General features: G+C 37.3%; 1 protein-coding gene and 1 pseudogene across 1 annotated transcript; both read left to right on the forward strand.

The window, feature by feature from the left end:
- The first annotated feature begins 3707 nt into the window (after positions 1 to 3707).
- Positions 3708 to 5091, forward strand: LOC131845413 (uncharacterized; annotated as a pseudogene).
- Positions 5092 to 5364: 273 nt separating this feature from the next.
- LOC131845412 (uncharacterized) lies at positions 5365 to 6791 on the forward strand. The gene has a single exon (XM_059194475.1). It carries the CDS (start codon positions 5427 to 5429, stop codon positions 6789 to 6791), a length of 1365 nt encoding a protein of 454 aa, XP_059050458.1. The 5' UTR covers positions 5365 to 5426.
- The last annotated feature ends 11748 nt before the right edge of the window (positions 6792 to 18539 follow it).

The raw sequence follows: 18539 nt of genomic DNA on the forward strand, positions 1-18539 counted from the left end.
CTGGCTCCGGCATAGGCGCTCGTAGGTACACCGTGTGGTTTTTTAGTGGGTACAAGTCCCACACACCACCTCGCCATCCCTCCGGCGGGGTGACGGTCTTCTGAAGATTTTTCCACACGTTAAAAAAAAAAAAAAAAAAGTACATTTTTAGGTTAAGTCAGTTGCGCCATGTGGTGCCCATGCGGTAGGCATGCGTCGTTGTGAAGACTGACGGATAGCCTTTGACAGACGTCGCCCGTCGCCTGTCAGTGTGTTCGATAGATACGGTCTCAGACCGACTGTCACGCACACTTGACGCAGCGCTTTGACGTCTGTCAGCGGTGCATGCGGGGTTGCCCGTGGACAAAATTTTGTGTTTGAACATTGTGTTACCAGTGAACTTTAATAATCTTAGTGTGGACATTGAATAGAACTAGTGTAGCTCCCATATTTTGGGGAAAAATCTTATTCCAGAGTTCCCATATTTTGGGGAGTTTTATTGGAAGACATGGAGGAAGAGGACGACGGGTCCCCGTTCCTCCCGCGGAAATCCATTTGCCGCACCCCTCCCCCGCGCTCGCCTAGCAGAGACCCCCGGGTCTGGTCGAGGGTGACCTGCAGTGAAGGCAGCCCAAACGGAAACGTATGCCTCAAAGTTGAGACTGCACCAAAACATGGCGGCTGTACAGAATAATCCATCAACAAGGATCGCAGCGCCGGGGCCAGTCCTGGCCTTCTACCCCACTGAGGAAGCAGCAAAAGAGATCAGGACTGCGGAAGACACAAAGCGGCTACTCAAGAAAGTAGTCAGCCCGGCGACTCTACAGTTGCAGGTGGCGAACGTCCGCAAAGTCGGAAATGCAGGGGTGGTCGTTCAGACCACCATTAAGGAAGCTGCTGCCCGCTTGAAGGAGGCTGCCCCGCCGACCCTACGGGTCACCGAGCCAAAGGCTAGGCGGCCCCTAGTGGCCTTGAGGGGTTTCTCTGCAGACAGCGGCTCGTAAGAGCTAATTGGCAACCTCGCAGCCCAAAACATAGAGGAAGAAGGCTGGACTACAGAAAAGATAAAGAGGCACAGCGAGGTTGCCTTCAAAAAATCGTGGAGGGGCAGCAGCAACACTACTGTGGTGCTTCGGTGCAGTCCGTCACTAAGGGGAGCGCTCATCAGGCGGGACAAACTATACGTAGGTTGGGACGTCATCACACCTACGGACTATGTAGATGTGACGTACTGCGCCAAGTGCCAGCAGTACGGCCACCCGGCCAAGTATTGCCGGGCCAAAGAAGACTTGCGGACTGTGCGGAAGTACGGGGCACGACCGATTGGGCTGCAAGTCTGAGGAGAGCCGCTGCGCGACGTGTCATCGCTTCGGGCGAGGAGACGCCGCGACACACGCCACAATGGCAAAGACCTGCCCGGCGCGCCTGCACGCCGAGCAACGGGCCGTCCACACCACTGAATATGGCTCCTAAGCGACCTGCAATTACTTTCGGGCAGATCAATGCGGGCGGCTCGGAGTTGGCCACCAGGGAGTTGCCGGCCATTGCGCGGGGCCTGGGCCTCGGTATTGTTCTTACTCAAGAACAATATTCGAGGGCCTGGGTTGACCCGGAGGCACCGCTTCTGGCGGTGCAATCGGGTAACCAACCGAGGGCTGGCATCCTCCTTGGAGCCAACTCCTTGAGCGCCGCATCCCAGTCGGACCACCGGGTGGGTGCCAAAAAGTGCCCCCAATCCCGGTCCAAGAGAGTGAGGGGATCCGCACTGTCGTCGGCCCGCGGCAATGGCCGCCGGGGAGAGGCTGAGGTGATGGACACCGGTCAATAATGGCAGTCCATCGCCTCCTGCAGGGGAATCTCAACCACTGCGCGCGCGCCCAGGATCTGCTTCTGCAGAGCGCGGCGCAGTGGGGAGTTGACCTTGCAGTGGTCGCCGAACCATATCGTGTCCCACGAAGTGACCATTGGTTCGGCGACCCCTCTGGCCTGGTGGCCATTGTTGGCGCGGGCAACCCCGCGACCCCGCTCGTCAGCCGCCTATTCGGCGGAGCGGGGTACATAGGTGTGAGTTGGGGGGAAACCGTCGTTGTCGGGACATACTTCTCTCCGAACAGGACTCTCGCCGAGTTCGAGCAGTTCATGGACGGGCTGGGGGCCGCTCTGGAGCTATACTCGGCCCGTCCAATGATGGTGATGGGGGACTTCAATGCCAAATCCACGGCATGGGGCTCCCCCATCACCGACTCTTATGGTTTCACTGCCGGCAAGTCTACTACTGATGCAGGTGTAGCTCTTATTACACATATATTCGAATCATGGGAAAACTCACAGGATGCTCTCGGCGTTTTTTGTGACTTGTCGAAGGCGTTTGATTGCGTAGATCATGAAACACATTTGTACAAGCTCAAACATTATGGTATTAGAGATAATGACATAAGTCTAATGAAATCTTATCTAGAGGATAGGGTGCAAACTGTAGATATTGATGGTGTAAAGTCTAAGGGAACTAATATAAAAATGGGCCTCAAGGTTCAATGTTAGGCCTGTAAGCGACGCGTTCTGTGCCTTAAAAAACAAAATAATTAAAATGATGTTTGTCTATGTTATTGTCTCTGCGTGCGGTGTCGTAGTCGTTTTCAAAAAAAACTTATAACCGGCGCAACGGACGCCACGCAGTCTGCACCTAGATGCGATCGACACCGCACGTCTTATCTCTAATTAACATTATAAAATTTATGTGTCGAATATAAATCCAATTGTTTTAAAAATCTTCGTTTTTGCCAACACCGTGACCTACCATATTTTATACCATACATTTGGTCATTCGGCCGGATTTATGTACCGCACACCACCAGCGCACAAAATGGTAGGCACCCGAAGTACTGCACGCAATAAGGACTGCATGCAGATGGAGCAGCATCCTGGTTCTGAACAGTATCAAGATACGCCACGGCCGAGTAATATGAAGCCTACAGAAGAGAAGACGGTGACCGTTATGAGCACAAATTCAAAAGCGGGTACTTGTAAAGAAGAATGCCAACCGTCGACGCCCGTTACAACGAAGCGTGCAAAGTCCACGAAGTCTTCGCATTCATCTGTACTGGCACGTAAAAAGCAGTTAGAACTCGATGCTGCACAGAAGAAAGCTAAAATTCAAATGGAATTAATTGACAAACAATTGGAAGCAGACCTAGCTGATTTAGAAGCAGAATACAGTCCAGACCTAGAGGATAATCGCACCAACATTAATAGTAATGTGGAGAGGTGGGTCGAGCACAGCCAGCAAGAATTGGAAAACACACAGTTTGCCCACGATCATGGTTTTCAACAGGGTGACACGTGTCCGCCAGCAATAGATTCTGGCACTAATGGTACTACAGTTCAGATGCTAGCAAGCGCTCTAAAGAACATGGCCGCCGCCTCTGCGAATAGCAACTCGAATGCTAAACTATTGTCTCGATTGAGCACGCCGAAGGATTTGCCATACTACTCAGGGGACCCCATGGAATGGCTGCAATTTAAACAGGCCTATGAAGAATCGACTGAAGTCTGCAACTTCAATCCGAAGGAAAATTTATGGCGTTTACGGAAATGTCTACGTGGAGCCGCAAAGGAAGCGGTATCAGCTTTACTCATCAGCGCCGTAACTCCTGATAAATTAATGGCGACACTGGAACTAAGGTTCGGTAACCCAGATATAATTATATCACGCTTGATACAAGAATTAAAAAAGTTACATCCAGTGTCACAAGAATATCAAAAGGACATAGTGTACTTTGCTGTGAAAGTGCAGAATTTCGTGGAAGCAACACGAGCCGTCGGCCGCCAGGAATATTTACAAGGTATAGATGCATTTACATTATTATTATCTAAGATGCCAACTGTTCTTGTATCTAAGTGGTCAGATTATAGTTACACACTGTTACTAGAAAGAAAGAAATCTAGATTAGAATTATTATCCGAATTTCTAACTCAAGAAGCAGTAAAGATTTCCACAACATCTAACTTATGCTTAATAAATGCACGCAGCGATAAATATAAAAATTATGATAATAATATAAGTAGCAGATCACATTCTGTTTTAGTACTGAATGATAAGTGTCAATACTGTCGTGTTTCAAGACACGATTTAACAAAATGTACGCAGTTTAAAAAAGCGCTAAGAAAAGATAGATGGCGATACATTAAGCGTAACAATCTTTGTTACAAGTGTTTACTGTCAGTCATGAGCGCGAAACATGTCCGGCGCCCGCCTGCGATAAAGATGGCTGCGGCGGAGCGCACCACCGGCTTCTGCACTACCCCGTACCCACCGGGTGCAGGACTAGCAACGTCACCGCCGAACAAGTGAACGAATGTCCACCCGTGAGTGAAACTGTGACCCATATTAACGTAAATAATCAACAAGTGTTATTAAAAGTAGTGCCGGTAAAAATTCGTGGACCATACGGTGTTATTAATACCACCGCCTTACTTGATGACGGTTCAACTGTGTCGCTCATAGCTACCGATCTCGCTAACCGCGCGGGACTGAGCGGCCCCAGCGACACATTACGTATGTGTGGTGCATGGAATAATTCTGTAAATTTATGGTACGAGCTTTTACAGTATACACATCATTATTATCATATGAATTTACAGAGCTCGTACCATAAATAATTTAGATTTGCCTATACAAGATTTATCTACTGTTAATTACAACTTGTATAAAAATTTGCGTAAAATTAAAAATGAATTGTGTATAAAAAAATTGAAACCTGAAATACTATTAGGGCAGGATAATTATCATTTGTTAATTCCTTTGCAAACTAGTTTAGGTAACAAGAATGAACCCGTCGCTACACGCACTCCCTTAGGTTGGTGTATACATGGTTGTTTAGGTATACCGGAACATAAACAATCGTCCCACTCGACCCTCCTTATCTCTGAGTTACACAGCTTACCAGTCGACGAGAGCGAGCGCATGTTACGAGACATCCATGACGAGGTGCGACGGTCATTCACCATCGAGTCCATGGGAGTGTCAGGTAAGCCACGGGAGAATGCTGATGATATCCGTGCCCTGACAGTGATGGAGCAAACTGCTACACTCATCAACGGCAGGTAGGAGGTTGGGCTACCATGGAAAGATGAAAGCTGCAGGATGCCAAATAGCTTCCCTAACGCTGTACGCAGATTAAAAGGTATAGAAAAGAAAATTATGTTAAATACGGAATATGGTAACAGGTATGTCGAACGTGTTAATCATTTATTACAAAATGATTATGCCAGAGAGTTGGAAGACTGCAGTGTCTCGCCACGGACATGGTACTTACCACATTTTGGGGTAGACAACCCAAATAAAAAAACTACGTCTGGTCTTCGATGCCGCAGCTGGCACAAATGGTTTGTCATTAAATGACTATCTACTGAAGGGGCCGGACCTACTTACATCTCTGTTCGGCATTATGGTAAGATTTAGGGAGAACAGAGTAGCGGTGACCGGCGATATAAAAGATATGTTTTTAAGGATAAAGGTAAGAGAAGAAGACCAGAACGCACTCAGATTTCTGTGGAGAAGCAGTCCTGCAGAACATGAAAAAACGTACGTGATGACGTCATTAATATTTGGCGCGAAATGTTCACCGTTCATAGCTCAATTTATTAAGAATAAAAACGCACTAAGGTATGAGTCATCGATGCCAAACGCCGTAGCAGCGATATGTAATCAACATTATATGGATGACTACATAGACAGTTTGCCAGACGAGGCCGCCGCCATAACAATGGTACGTAATATTAGTAAAATTCACAAATCAGGAGGTTTTCATATTTGTAATTGGACTAGCAACAGTCCAGCCGTATTGGATAGTATTCCAAAGGAGTCCTTAGGTACTACGGCCGTAAAGTTCAAAATAGATCAAGAATGCGAAGGTGAACGTACGCTCGGATTGATATGGTACCCGCGCGAAGACGAGTTGGGGTTCGATGTGTCTCTCAAGCGCATACCACATGACATAATTAATGGTAAGAATAGACCAACAAAAAGAGTTATGCTCAGAGTCATAATGTCAATATTCGATGTATTTGGATTCTTATCGCCATTTACTATACAAGGTAAAATAATGTTGCAAGATACCTGGCGCGCTGGAATCAGCTGGGACGACTTAGTAACAGATGACATACATAAAAAATGGTGTCAGTGGGTCAATGTACTAACGAGTGAAATAAAAAATATCCGTCTGCCGAGGTGGTATCAAGCAGCGACGAGTGGGAGTGAGTCAGCGATAAAACGTAGCACTTCAGTTCAGGTAAACATAACCTCTCTCACCTCTCGTACATCTACAAGCGTAACCGAACGGGCTATCGGCTACGAAACTGGCGTAGCTAATAGCTGCGCTACGACATCCCGCTGCAATGACGTAGTGACAGGCGCTACGAAACAGGTTTTGGCTGGAAGTGAATATAGTAATTTAGAGTTACACTTGTGTTGCGATGCGTCGACTAAAGCAATGTGCGCAGTCGCATACTGGCGATGGTACGTAAATAAAGATATATGTATGTCATTCATAGCTAGCAAGTGCCGTGTCGCGCCCGTGAGTCATACTACCGTGCCGCGTTTGGAATTGCAAGCTGCTTTATTGGCTGCGAGGTTGGCAGATACAATAATCAGAGAACACAAAATAAATCCAGTAAGGCGTTATTTTTGGTGCGACTCTAGTACCGTGCTACACTGGATATGTAATAATACACGTAGCTATAAAACGTACATAGCAAACCGGCTGGGTGAAATAGACGAGCTAAGCCGCCCTGAGGAGTGGCGGTATGTATAAGAATGACATATAAATGTATGTTTTGTAGAATAAAAAGAGCAAAACCACAGGTACCGAGAATGGGAGAGCTGCCTGAAGCACGACTGGCTCATCATCAGCGTCCTTTCACACACTGTGGTCTGGATTTGTTTGGACCCATGGAGGTCACTGTGGGGAGACATAGAGAGAAAAGGTATGGAGTTTTATTTACTTGTTTGACCGTCCGTGGAATCCACTTAGAACTGGTGTCATCACTTACCTCTAATGAGGGAGCATTATGGCTCTTCGTCGAATGGCAGCAAGACGGGGTTGGCCTCGTATGCTGTACTCTGATAATGGTACAAACTTGAGAGGCGCTGATGCTGAGCTGAAGAAGTCTATAAATGAGGTAGATTTTGATAGGCTAACAAATGAAGCAGCTAATAATGGAGTGGAATGGACCTTCATCCCGCCTGCCAGTCCCCACTGGGGTGGGGCATGGGAGCGACTTATTAGGAGTGTCAAGACTTCACTTAGGGTAATTTTAAAAGAACGTGCACCACGTGAAGAAGTACTCAATACGCTCCTGACGGAAGTTGAGAATATTGTCAACAGTCGACCCTTGTCACATGTATCGGTAGAAGTAGGTAGTAGTGAATCTCTAACTCCTAATCATTTTATGTTGGGTTCGTCATCAAATTTGCCAACTGTTGGTGTATTTAATGACTCTGATTTGTACCTACGTAAACAGTGGCGTAAGGCGCAGAGGCTCGCTGACATGTTTTGGAAGCGGTGGGTCAGAGAAGTGCTTCCTGACCTAATACCTAGGCGTAAATGGCAGTACGACCAGACACCGATACAGGTAGGTGATTTTGTACTTATTGTCGATCCTGATGCACCTCGTAATCTCTGGCTGAAAGCTGTGGTTCAGCAGGTGTTTCCAGGAAGGGATGGTCGAGTTAGGGTCGTAGAATTGAAAACTACGACTGGCATTTTGAAACGGCCGGTGACGCGTGTCGTTCGTATTTCGATGGATAATGAGTGCTGAGCCAGGCTCAACACTGGGGTGGGGTGTGTAAGCGACGCGTTCTGTGCCTTAAAAAACAAAATAATTAAAATGATGTTTGTCTATGTTATTGTCTCTGCGTGCGGTGTCGTAGTCGTTTTCAAAAAAACTTATAACCGGCGCAACGGACGCCACGCAGTCTGCACCTAGATGCGATCGACACCGCACGTCTTATCTCTAATTAACATTATAAAATTTATGTGTCGAAAATAAATCCAATTGTTTTAAAAATCTTCGTTTTTGCCAACACCGTGACCTACCATATTTTATACCATACAAGGCCCATTTCTCTTTTTAATTTATATAAATGACCTTCCCTACATGGTAGAGAAAGTTGCAGATATAGTGTTATTTGCGGATGATACTTCGTTAGTGTTTAAAATTGGTCGCCAATGTAATCAATTAGACGATGTAAATTATGCTATTTCTGCTATACTAAATTGGTTCACATGTAATAATCTATTATTGAACTCCAACAAAACTAAGTGCATTAAATTCACGCTGCCTAATGTAAAACAAGTAAATACGCAGCTATTGCTTAATGATGAAATAGTAAATTTTGTTAATGATACAGTTTTTTTAGGAATAACAGTGGACTCGAAGTTACAATGGGGGCCCCATATTTCAAAATTAGCCAGTAGACTTAGTTCTGCTGCTTATGCAATTAGAAGGATAAGGCAATTAACAGACGTGGCGACGGCAAAACTTGTATATTTTAGTTATTTCCATAGCATTATGTCATATGGCATACTGCTATGGGGTAAAGCTGCCGATATAAATACTATATTTATTTTACAAAAGAGAGCCATACGTTCTATTTATGGTATGGGTTCTAGAGAGTCATTACGTCAATGCTTTAAACAATCAAATATCCTCACCGTTGCCTCACAGTACATTTATGAAAATATTATGTATACAAGGAAAAACTTAGATAGAAATAGAAATAGAAATAGAAATAATCTTTATTCAAATAAACTCATTACAAGCACTTTTGAATAGTCATATTTTGATTCTACCACTCATTCGGAATGCAGATTCATCACAAGAAGAATGAGCAAGAAACTTGTGTGTTGCTCTTTTTAATAGATGTTTTTTTTTATATAAATAATTACAGTGTAACAAGTAAGAGGCATGCGACAATCAACATAGAAATCGCTACGCACTCATTATTAGTGTAATCAGATAATATTGTCAGTGCTATGTATTTAAAAATTTTTCTACAAAAACATTATTATCGTTAACGAATTCTTCAATTTTATAGTAAGCTTTTTTGCAAAGGAAGTTTTTTATTTGACATTTAAATCTTTTTTCTGGCAGATTTATAACAGACTCTGGTATTTTATTGTAAAACCTTACGTAATTGCCATAAAACGAATTACTAACTTTAGCCAAACGACATTTAGGTAAAATCAGTTTGTTATTGTTACGTAAGCTTTTATTAGTGCAATCACTAACTCTTTTGAAACTGTCTATATTCTTCCTGGCATACATGATATTTTCATAAATATATTGAGAAGCAACAGTGAGGATATTTGATTCCTTAAAGCACTCTCGCAAAGACTCCCTGGAACCCATGCTATAAATGGAGCGAATGGCCCTCTTTTGTAAAATAAATATTGTATTTATATCAGCTGCTTTGCCCCATAACAAAATACCATACGACATAATGCTATGGAAATAGTTAAAGTACACAAGTTTAGCCGTTGCCACGTCTGTTAATTGTCTAATTCTTCTTACCGCATAAGCGGCAGAACTAAGTTGACTCGCTAATTTAGTAATATGAGCACCCCATTGCAACTTGGAATCTAATGTGATACCTAGAAATACAGTATCATCCACAAAATTAATAGGTTTATTGTCCAACGTGATTTTTGAATCTACCGGCCTTACATTGGGGAGAGTAAATTTGATACATTTAGTTTTATTTGCATTTAGTAACATATTATTAGCCGTAAACCATTTTAAAACATAAGAAAGAGCACCGTTTACTTCGTCCAAATCATCAATATGTCGATTGACTTTGAATACTAATGAAGTATCATCAGCAAACAGAACTATGTCAGCTATCTTTTCTACCATATAAGGAAGATCATTTATGTAAACTAAAAATAAGAAAGGACCTAAAATAGAGCCCTGAGGAACACCCATTTTAATACTAGTTCCCTCAGACTTTACACCATTTATTTCGACAACTTGCATTCTATTATTTAGATAGGATTTCATCATGCTTTGTGCTTCATATCTAATACCGTAATGTTCAAGTTTGAGCAAAAGTGTTTCATGTTCAACGCAATCAAATGCTTTTGAAAGATCACAAAATACACCGACTGCATCCTGAGACCTCTCCCAAGAATCAAATACATATTTAATGAGAGCTACACCGGCATCAGTAGTTGATTTACCGGCCGTGAAACCAAATTGTCGACTGTGAAGCAGTTTATTTACTTTAAAGTGTTGCAGCATTTGATTGAGCATAATTTTTTCAAACACCTTACTCAATACTGGTAAGATAGATATAGGCCTATAATTACCTACCACAGTTTTTTCTCCTGACTTAAAGAGTGGAGTTATTTTGCTATGTTTCATTAAATTGGGAAAAACACCATAAGAAATACATTTATTGAAAATAATTACTAAATATGGAACAATAACATCTATAGCGGTGTTAATAACTTTAACAGACATGCCCCAATGGTCTTCAGTATTTTTTAAATTTAATTGTTTAAATGTTTTAGTAATTGTAGCAATGTCAATAAATGTAAATTTAAATGTAACCGGACAAGAAACAACATTGTCAATAAGGAATGATTTAGCTGTACTAGGAGAAGAGTCCAAAGAGGAAGTAATATCAGTTGGAATATTAGCGAAAAAATTTTCAAAAATATTGACAATTTCTTTTGTGGACGTTACTAGTTTATCATTATAATTTAACGTAAAATCGTTATATGGACTTTTAACTTTGCCAGTTTCTTTGTTAATAATACTCCACACTGTCCTTATCTTATCCTTGGACTCTTTAATTTTTTTATTTAGATAATTAGACTTTGCTACATTACATACCTTTTTAAAAGTTTTTGAGTATCTTTTTACATAATTTACGAATGTACTATCGAAACGGTATTTTTTTTGAGCATATAAATCAAATAATATATTTCTACTTTTAAGAATTCCCTTTGTAGCCCATTCTGAAAATTTTGTTTTGTTAATAATACTGATAGTTTTTTTGTTAAAAGCCTTATTATATTCGTTAGAAACAATATTGAAGAAATCTGTATAAAGTTTGTTAGGTTCATTAGATGGAAGATAAAAATCTAATTTACTACGAACTGATATTTTAAATTTATTTATCTTATAACTAGTCAAGTCTCTTTTTTAATAGAAATAGAAATAGAAATAATCTTTATTCAAATAAACTCATTACAAGCACTTTTGAATAGTCATATTTGATTCAACCGGAATGCAGATTCATCACAAGAAGAATGAGCAAGAAACTTGTGTGTTGCTCTTTTTAATAGATGTTTTTTTTATATAAATAATTACAGTATAACAAGTAAGAGGCATGCGATAATCAACATAGAAGTCGCTACGCACTCATTATTAATGTAATCAGATAATATTGTCAGTGCTATAGATTTAAAGTTTTTCTATAAAAACATTATTATCGTTAACGAATTCTTCAATTTTATAGTAAGCTTTTTTGCAAAGGAACTGTTTTATTTGACATTTAAATCTTTTTTCTGGCAGATTTATAACAGACTCTGGTATTTTATTGTAAAACCTTACGCAATTGCCATAAAACGAATTACTAACTTTAGCCAAACGACATTTAGGTAAAATCAGTTTGTTATTGTTACGTAAGCTTTTATTAGTGCAATCACTAACTCTTTTGAAACTGTCTATATTCCTTCTGGCATAGATGATATTTTCATAAATGTATTGAGAAGCAACGGTGAGGATATTTGATTCCTTAAAACACTCTCGCAATGACTCCCTGGAACCCATACCATAAATGGAGCGAATGGCCCTCTTTTGTAAAGTAAATATTGTATTTATATCAGCTGCTTTGCCCCATAACAAAATACCATACGACATAATGCTATGGAAATAACTAAAATAGACAAGTTTAGCCGTTGCCACGTCTGTTAATTGTCTAATTCTTCTTACCGCATAAGCGGCAGAACTAAGTCGACTCGCCAATTTAGTAATATGAGCACCCCATTGCAACTTGGAATCTAATGTGATACCTAGAAATACAGTATCGTCAACAAAATTAATAGATTTATTGTCCAATACAATTTTTGAATCTACCGGCCTTACATTGGGGAGAGTAAATTTGATACATTTAGTTTTATTTGCATTTAGTAGCATATTATTTGCCGTAAACCATTTTAAAACATAAGAGAGAGAACCGTTTACTTCGTCCATATCATCAATATGTCGATTGACTTTGAATACTAATGAAGTATCATCAGCAAACAGAACTATGTCAGCTATCTTTTCTACCATATAAGGAAGATCGTTTATGTAAACTAAAAATAAGAAAGGACCTAGAATAGAGCCCTGAGGAACACCCATTTTAATACTAGTTCCCTCAGACTTTACACCATTTATTTCAACAACTTGCATTCTATTATTTAGATAGGATTTCATCATGCATAGTGCTTCATATCTAATACCGTAATATTCTAATTTGAGTAAGAGTGTTTCATGATCAACGCAATCAAATGCTTTTGAGAGGTCACAGAATACACCGATAGCATCCTGTGACCTCTCCCAACAGTCAAAAATGTGTTTCATTAAAGCTACACCAGCGTCAGTAGTTGATTTACCGGCCGTGAAACCAAATTGCCGACTGTGAAGCAGTCTATTTATTTTAAAGTGGTGAAGCATCTGATTGAGCATAATTTTTTCAAACACTTTACTTAGTACTGGTAAGATAGAAATGGGCCTATAATTACCTACTTCAGTTTTATCCCCTAACTTAAAAAGTGGAGTTATTTTACTATGTTTCATTAAATTGGGAAAAACACCGTCAAAAATACATTTATTGAAGATAGTTACTAAATATGGAGCAATAACATCTATAGCGGTGTTAATAACTTTAACAGACATGCCCCAATGGTCTTCAGTATTTTTTAAATTTAATTGTTTAAATGTTTTCGTAATTGTAGCAATGTCAATAAATGTAAATTTAAATGTAACCGGACACGAAGCAACATTGTCAATAAGGAATGATTTAGCTGTACTTGGAGAAGAGTCCAAAGAGGACGTAATATCAGTTGGAATACTAGCGAAAAATTTTTCAAAAATATTGACTATTTCTTTTGTGGACGTTACTAGTTTATCATTATAATTTAACGTAAAATCATTATATGGACTTTTAACTTTGCCAGTTTCTTTATTAATAATATTCCACACTGTCCTAATCTTATCCTTGGATTCTTTAATTTTTTTATTTAGATAATTAGACTTTGCTACATTACATACCTTTTTAAAAGTTTTTGAGTATCTTTTTACATAATTTACGAATGTACTATCGAAACGGTATTTTTTTTGATCATATAAATCAAATAATATATTTCTACTTTTAAGAATTCCCTTTGTAGCCCATTCTGAAAATTTTGTTTTGTTACTAATACTGATAGTTTTTTTGTTAAAAGCCTTATTATATTCGTAAGAAACAATATTGAAGAAATCTGTATAAAGTTTGTTAGGTTCATCAGATTGAGGACAAAAATCTAATTTACTACGAACTGATATTTTAAATTTATTTATCTTATAACTAGTCAAGTCTCTTTTTAATAAATTAATTTTCCTAATTTTGTTTACGTGATTTGGAATAATTACTAATTGACCACAGTGATCAGAAGGAAGGTTGTTTAATATTATTTTATCTAAATAATCACTGTTGCTAAATATGTTATCTAAACAAGTAGCAGACGTGGCTGTGATACGAGTGGGTTCGTGGAAGACATTACTCAAGTCAAAAGATTGAAATAAACTCATTAATTTAGTTTTTGTGGTGTTATGTGATAAAATGTCAACATTGAAATCACCACACACTATAAATTTTTTGTTAATATTAAATACTCTTTTTAAAATATCCTCCATTACCTCTTCAAATAAATTATAATCACTATTTGGAGGTCTATATACACACATAACTATATAATTTTCTAGTTCCACACAGGAAATTTCAATACAACACTCAACGGAAAGATTGCCAATATCACTACGTTCTTTTACTTTTATATTATTTTTCACCAATATCATGGAACCTCCTCTATTTACTATTTTTCTATTAAAGCAGCTGACAATATTATAATTGTTTAAGCTTAACATCATATTGCTCACTTTGAGCCAATGTTCAGTTAAACATAGAACATCTATATTATTTTTTTCTAAAAACAATTGAATAATTAATTCACAGCCGAGAAAACTTTGTATGTTCTGGTGAACAATTTTCAATTCTGATAGCTTTCCCTTTGTCTTTTTCAGCAGTTTAAATCTGCAGTCATATTTAAATTATTGTAAATAAAAGGATTCTTACTAGAATCAATATTTATGTCAATATTTTCAGAATGTTTAGTATTAACATTAGTACAAATACTACTAATTGGATTAGTGCAACCCATTATATTACTTATAATGGGGTCATTTATATTATAAGCTAGTAAACTAGCTATATTTCTTATTTGTTTTTTAGGCAGATAAAATCTATCTCCAGTCATACAAAAGTTTGTAACAAATTTGTTACTATCAAAAAATAAAAAGTCATTATGACGACAAGTCATATTATAAATTAAATTATTAATATAATATATGAACTTATTTTGTTCAATAGTCAGAGAATGACAGTAAGGAAATGCACATAAAATTATTTTACCTATGCCCAGCTCAGCAATATTAAGCAAAGAGTTTACAAGTTTAATGACATGACTTTTTTTTACATTTAAACAGTTGCCTAAAGCAATGACTAATGTGGTTAACTTATCATACCTACCATTAACCACCTTATTTAAAATATTAGGCAATGAAGCACCAGGTAGACAATTATTTATAACATGTTGAGATAAACTTTCTGATAATGAACGGCCCAAACCCTTACCATATTCATCTGAATAAATAATTGTCCTTCGTACTGGTGCAACATTACAATTATCAGTTTTTAAAGACAAGTTAGAATTGAGTAAATTTGAACAAGGAGTGATTGACTCAGTCAAGACTGATGTGATTGACTTATTGTTATTTCCATTAGGGCTATATTGACAAGATTTAGGAGATTCAGGTGTCTCACAACAACATTTCTCTGTCAATGAGGTGAACCGCTCCATGTTGTAATTACCCAACTCTATTAATTTATCCAGTGATTTACTATAGTTATTAATTTCATGTTGAGCACACTCATATTTATTTGTTAAATTATATAATAAAGATTCCAACTCTTGAATTTTACTCTTTAATTTATTTTGTTCTAAATCCTTATCATGTAAATTTGTTTTACAATTTTGAAGTTCTTGTAACAGGTCTAATTTTTGTCTTCTAATATTTATAGATTTTAAACATTTAGTATGAGTTCTCACTAACTTTTCTGACTTTTTAATAAATTTGTTTATTTTTATATATTTTTTAATTTATTGACACTATTAAATTGACTAGTACAACTATTTGAGCTGGGTGTATTTGTTAAATCTATGGTCACCAACGGCTGAGTAGACTTTTGATCACAAGTGACATTTAACAATTCTGTATACAGATCTAAGGTGTTATTATAGCTACTCACCCGTTTGTGTTCCAACATAGATTCACTATGTGCTTGAGCTTCCTCAAGGTGTCTCTCGAGGTGAGTGATACGCTGTAGATTTGACTCATATGTGTCCCTGCAGTGATCATATTCATTAACAATTTCCTGAAGTCTATCCCTGTCAACGCGTAGGTCTTCACAGAATACATTAATGTTTACAAGTTCCCCCTTCAGGGCCACATATTTGTCAAATAGAGATTTCATCTCTATTTCACTATCATCCCTTTCCTGTAACAATACTTTATTCAAGTCTTGGGTTTTCTTTAATTCAACGAGTGCCACCTTAAGTTTAGCATCAAGATCACAGGCTCTTCGGGACATCATTATTAAATATGCTGAGTAATAAATTTAAATATAAAGGAATTAAATGGAATTTAAAACTTGTGCTATTTCCTTACAATAAAATTTATTTATAAATATATAATATGTAAGTAATGTTAGTAAATATGTTAAATATAAATAACAATACTAAAGATTATTATATGTAAGAACTTACAGTTAGTACTTACAATAATATTTGGTTAGTGGGTAATTTTTTTTTCCTCGACGCACAACTTGAATTCACTTTTAAAATTACCACAATATTAACATGTAACACAAAACAAGTAATAATAAAGGAATGTTATAATAATTTAAATTGAATTACGCGATAACATATACAAGATTGATGTAAATATAAGTTTATTACGAACTTTGACAGTTGACCGGTAGGAAATATTTGTGTCGATTTTTGTACACAAATACAATATAAAAATGAACACAAACAACAATAGATGCTTCTTATAGCTTAAACTCACTAATTATATCAATTGCACTAAAAAAATCGAGTAATAAATTATATAAAAGTATTTAATTATTACGGCCAGCTGACAAAGACAGTTATCGGTAATGTTGCCAGTCGAGAAAAAAAAAAAAAAAAAAAAAAGAAAAAAAAAGAAAAAAAATCTGCAGTCATATTTAAAGTTTTGTAATAAATTAATTTTCCCAATTTTGTTTAAGTGATTTGGAAAAATAACTATTTGACCACAGTGATCAGAAGGAAGGTTGTTATTATTATTTTATCTAAATACTCACTGTTGCTAAATATGTTATCCAAGCAAGTAGCAGACGTGGCAGTGATACGAGTGGGTTCGTGGAAGACATTACTCAAGTCAAAGGATTGAAATAAACTCATTAATTTAGTTTTTGTGGTATTATGTGATAAAATGTCAACATTGAAATCACCACACACTATAATTTTTTTGTTAATATTAAATACTCTTTTTAAAATATCCTCCATTACCTCTTCAAATAAATTATAATCACTATTTGGAGGTCTATATACACATATAACTATATAATTGTCTAGTTCCACACAGGAAATTTCAATACAACATTCAACAGAAAGATTGCCAATATCACTACGTTCTTTTACTTTTATATTATTTTTCACCAATATCATAGAACCTCCTCTATTTACTATTTTTCTATTAAAGCAGCTGACAATATTATAATTGTTTAAGCTGAACATCATATTGCTCACTTTGAGCCAATGTTCAGTTAAACATAGAACATCTATATTATTTCTTTCTAAGAACAATTGAATAATTAATTCACAGCCGAGAAAACTTTGTATGTTCTGGTGAACAATTTTCAATTCTGATAGCTTTCCCTTTGTCTTTTTCAGCAGTTTAAATCTGCAGTCATATTTAAATTTTTGTAAATAAAAGGATTCTTACTAGAATCAATATTTATGTCAATATTTTCAGTATGTTTAGTATTAACATTAGTACAAGTACTACTAATTGGATTAATGCAACCCATTATATTACTTATAATGGGGTCATTTATATTATAAGCTAGTAAACTAGCTATATTTCTTATTTGTTTTTTAGGCAGATAAAATCTATCTCCAGTCATACAAAAGTTTGTAACAAATTTGTTACTATCAAAAAATAAAAAGTCATTATGACGACATGTCATATTATAAATTAAATTATTAATATAATATATGAACTTATTTTGTTCAATGGTCAGAGAACGACAGTAAGGAAATGCACATAATATTATTTTACCTATGCCCAGCTCAGCAATATTAAGCAAAGAGTTTACAAGTTTAATTACATGACTTTTTTTTACATATAAACAGTTGCCTAAAGCAATGACTAATGTGGTTAACTTATCATACCTACCATTAACCACCTTATTTAAAATATTAGGCAATGAAGCACCAGGAAGACAATTATTTATGACATGTTGATATAGACTTTCTGATAATGAACGGTCCAGACCCTTACCATATTCATCTGAATAAATAATTGTCCTTTGTACTGGTGCAACATTACAATTATCAGTTTTTAAAGACAAGTTAGAATTGAGTAAACTAGAACAAGGAGTGATTGACTCAGTCAAAACCGATGTGATTGACTTATTGTTATTTCCATTAGGGCTATACTGACAAGATTTAGGAGATTCAGGTGTCTCACAACAACATTTCTCTGTCAATGAGGTGAACCGCTCCATGTTGTAATTTCCCAACTCAATTAATTTATCCAGCGATTTACTATAATTATTAATTTCAAGTTGAGCACACTCATATTTTTTTGTTAAATTAGATAATGAAGATTCTAACTATAGTAAATCACTGGATAAATTAATAGAGTTGGGTAATTACAACATGGAGCGGTTCACCTCATTGACAGAGAAATGTTGTTGTGAGACACCTGAATCTCCTAAATCTTGTCAGTATAGCCCTAATGGAAATAACAATAAGTCAATCACATCGGTTTTGACTGAGTCAATCACTCCTTGTTCTAGTTTACTCAATTCTAACTTGTCTTTAAAACTGATAATTGTAATGTTGCACCAGTACAAAGGACAATTATTTATTCAGATGAATATGGTAAGGGTCTGGACCGTTCATTATCAGAAAGTCTATATC

The sequence above is a fragment of the Achroia grisella genome, unplaced genomic scaffold (genome assembly GCF_030625045.1).
Source record: "Achroia grisella isolate CSIRO2021 unplaced genomic scaffold, CSIRO_AGI_Agris_v1 utg4717, whole genome shotgun sequence".
In the NCBI taxonomy this organism is placed as follows: Eukaryota; Metazoa; Arthropoda; class Insecta; order Lepidoptera; family Pyralidae; genus Achroia; species Achroia grisella.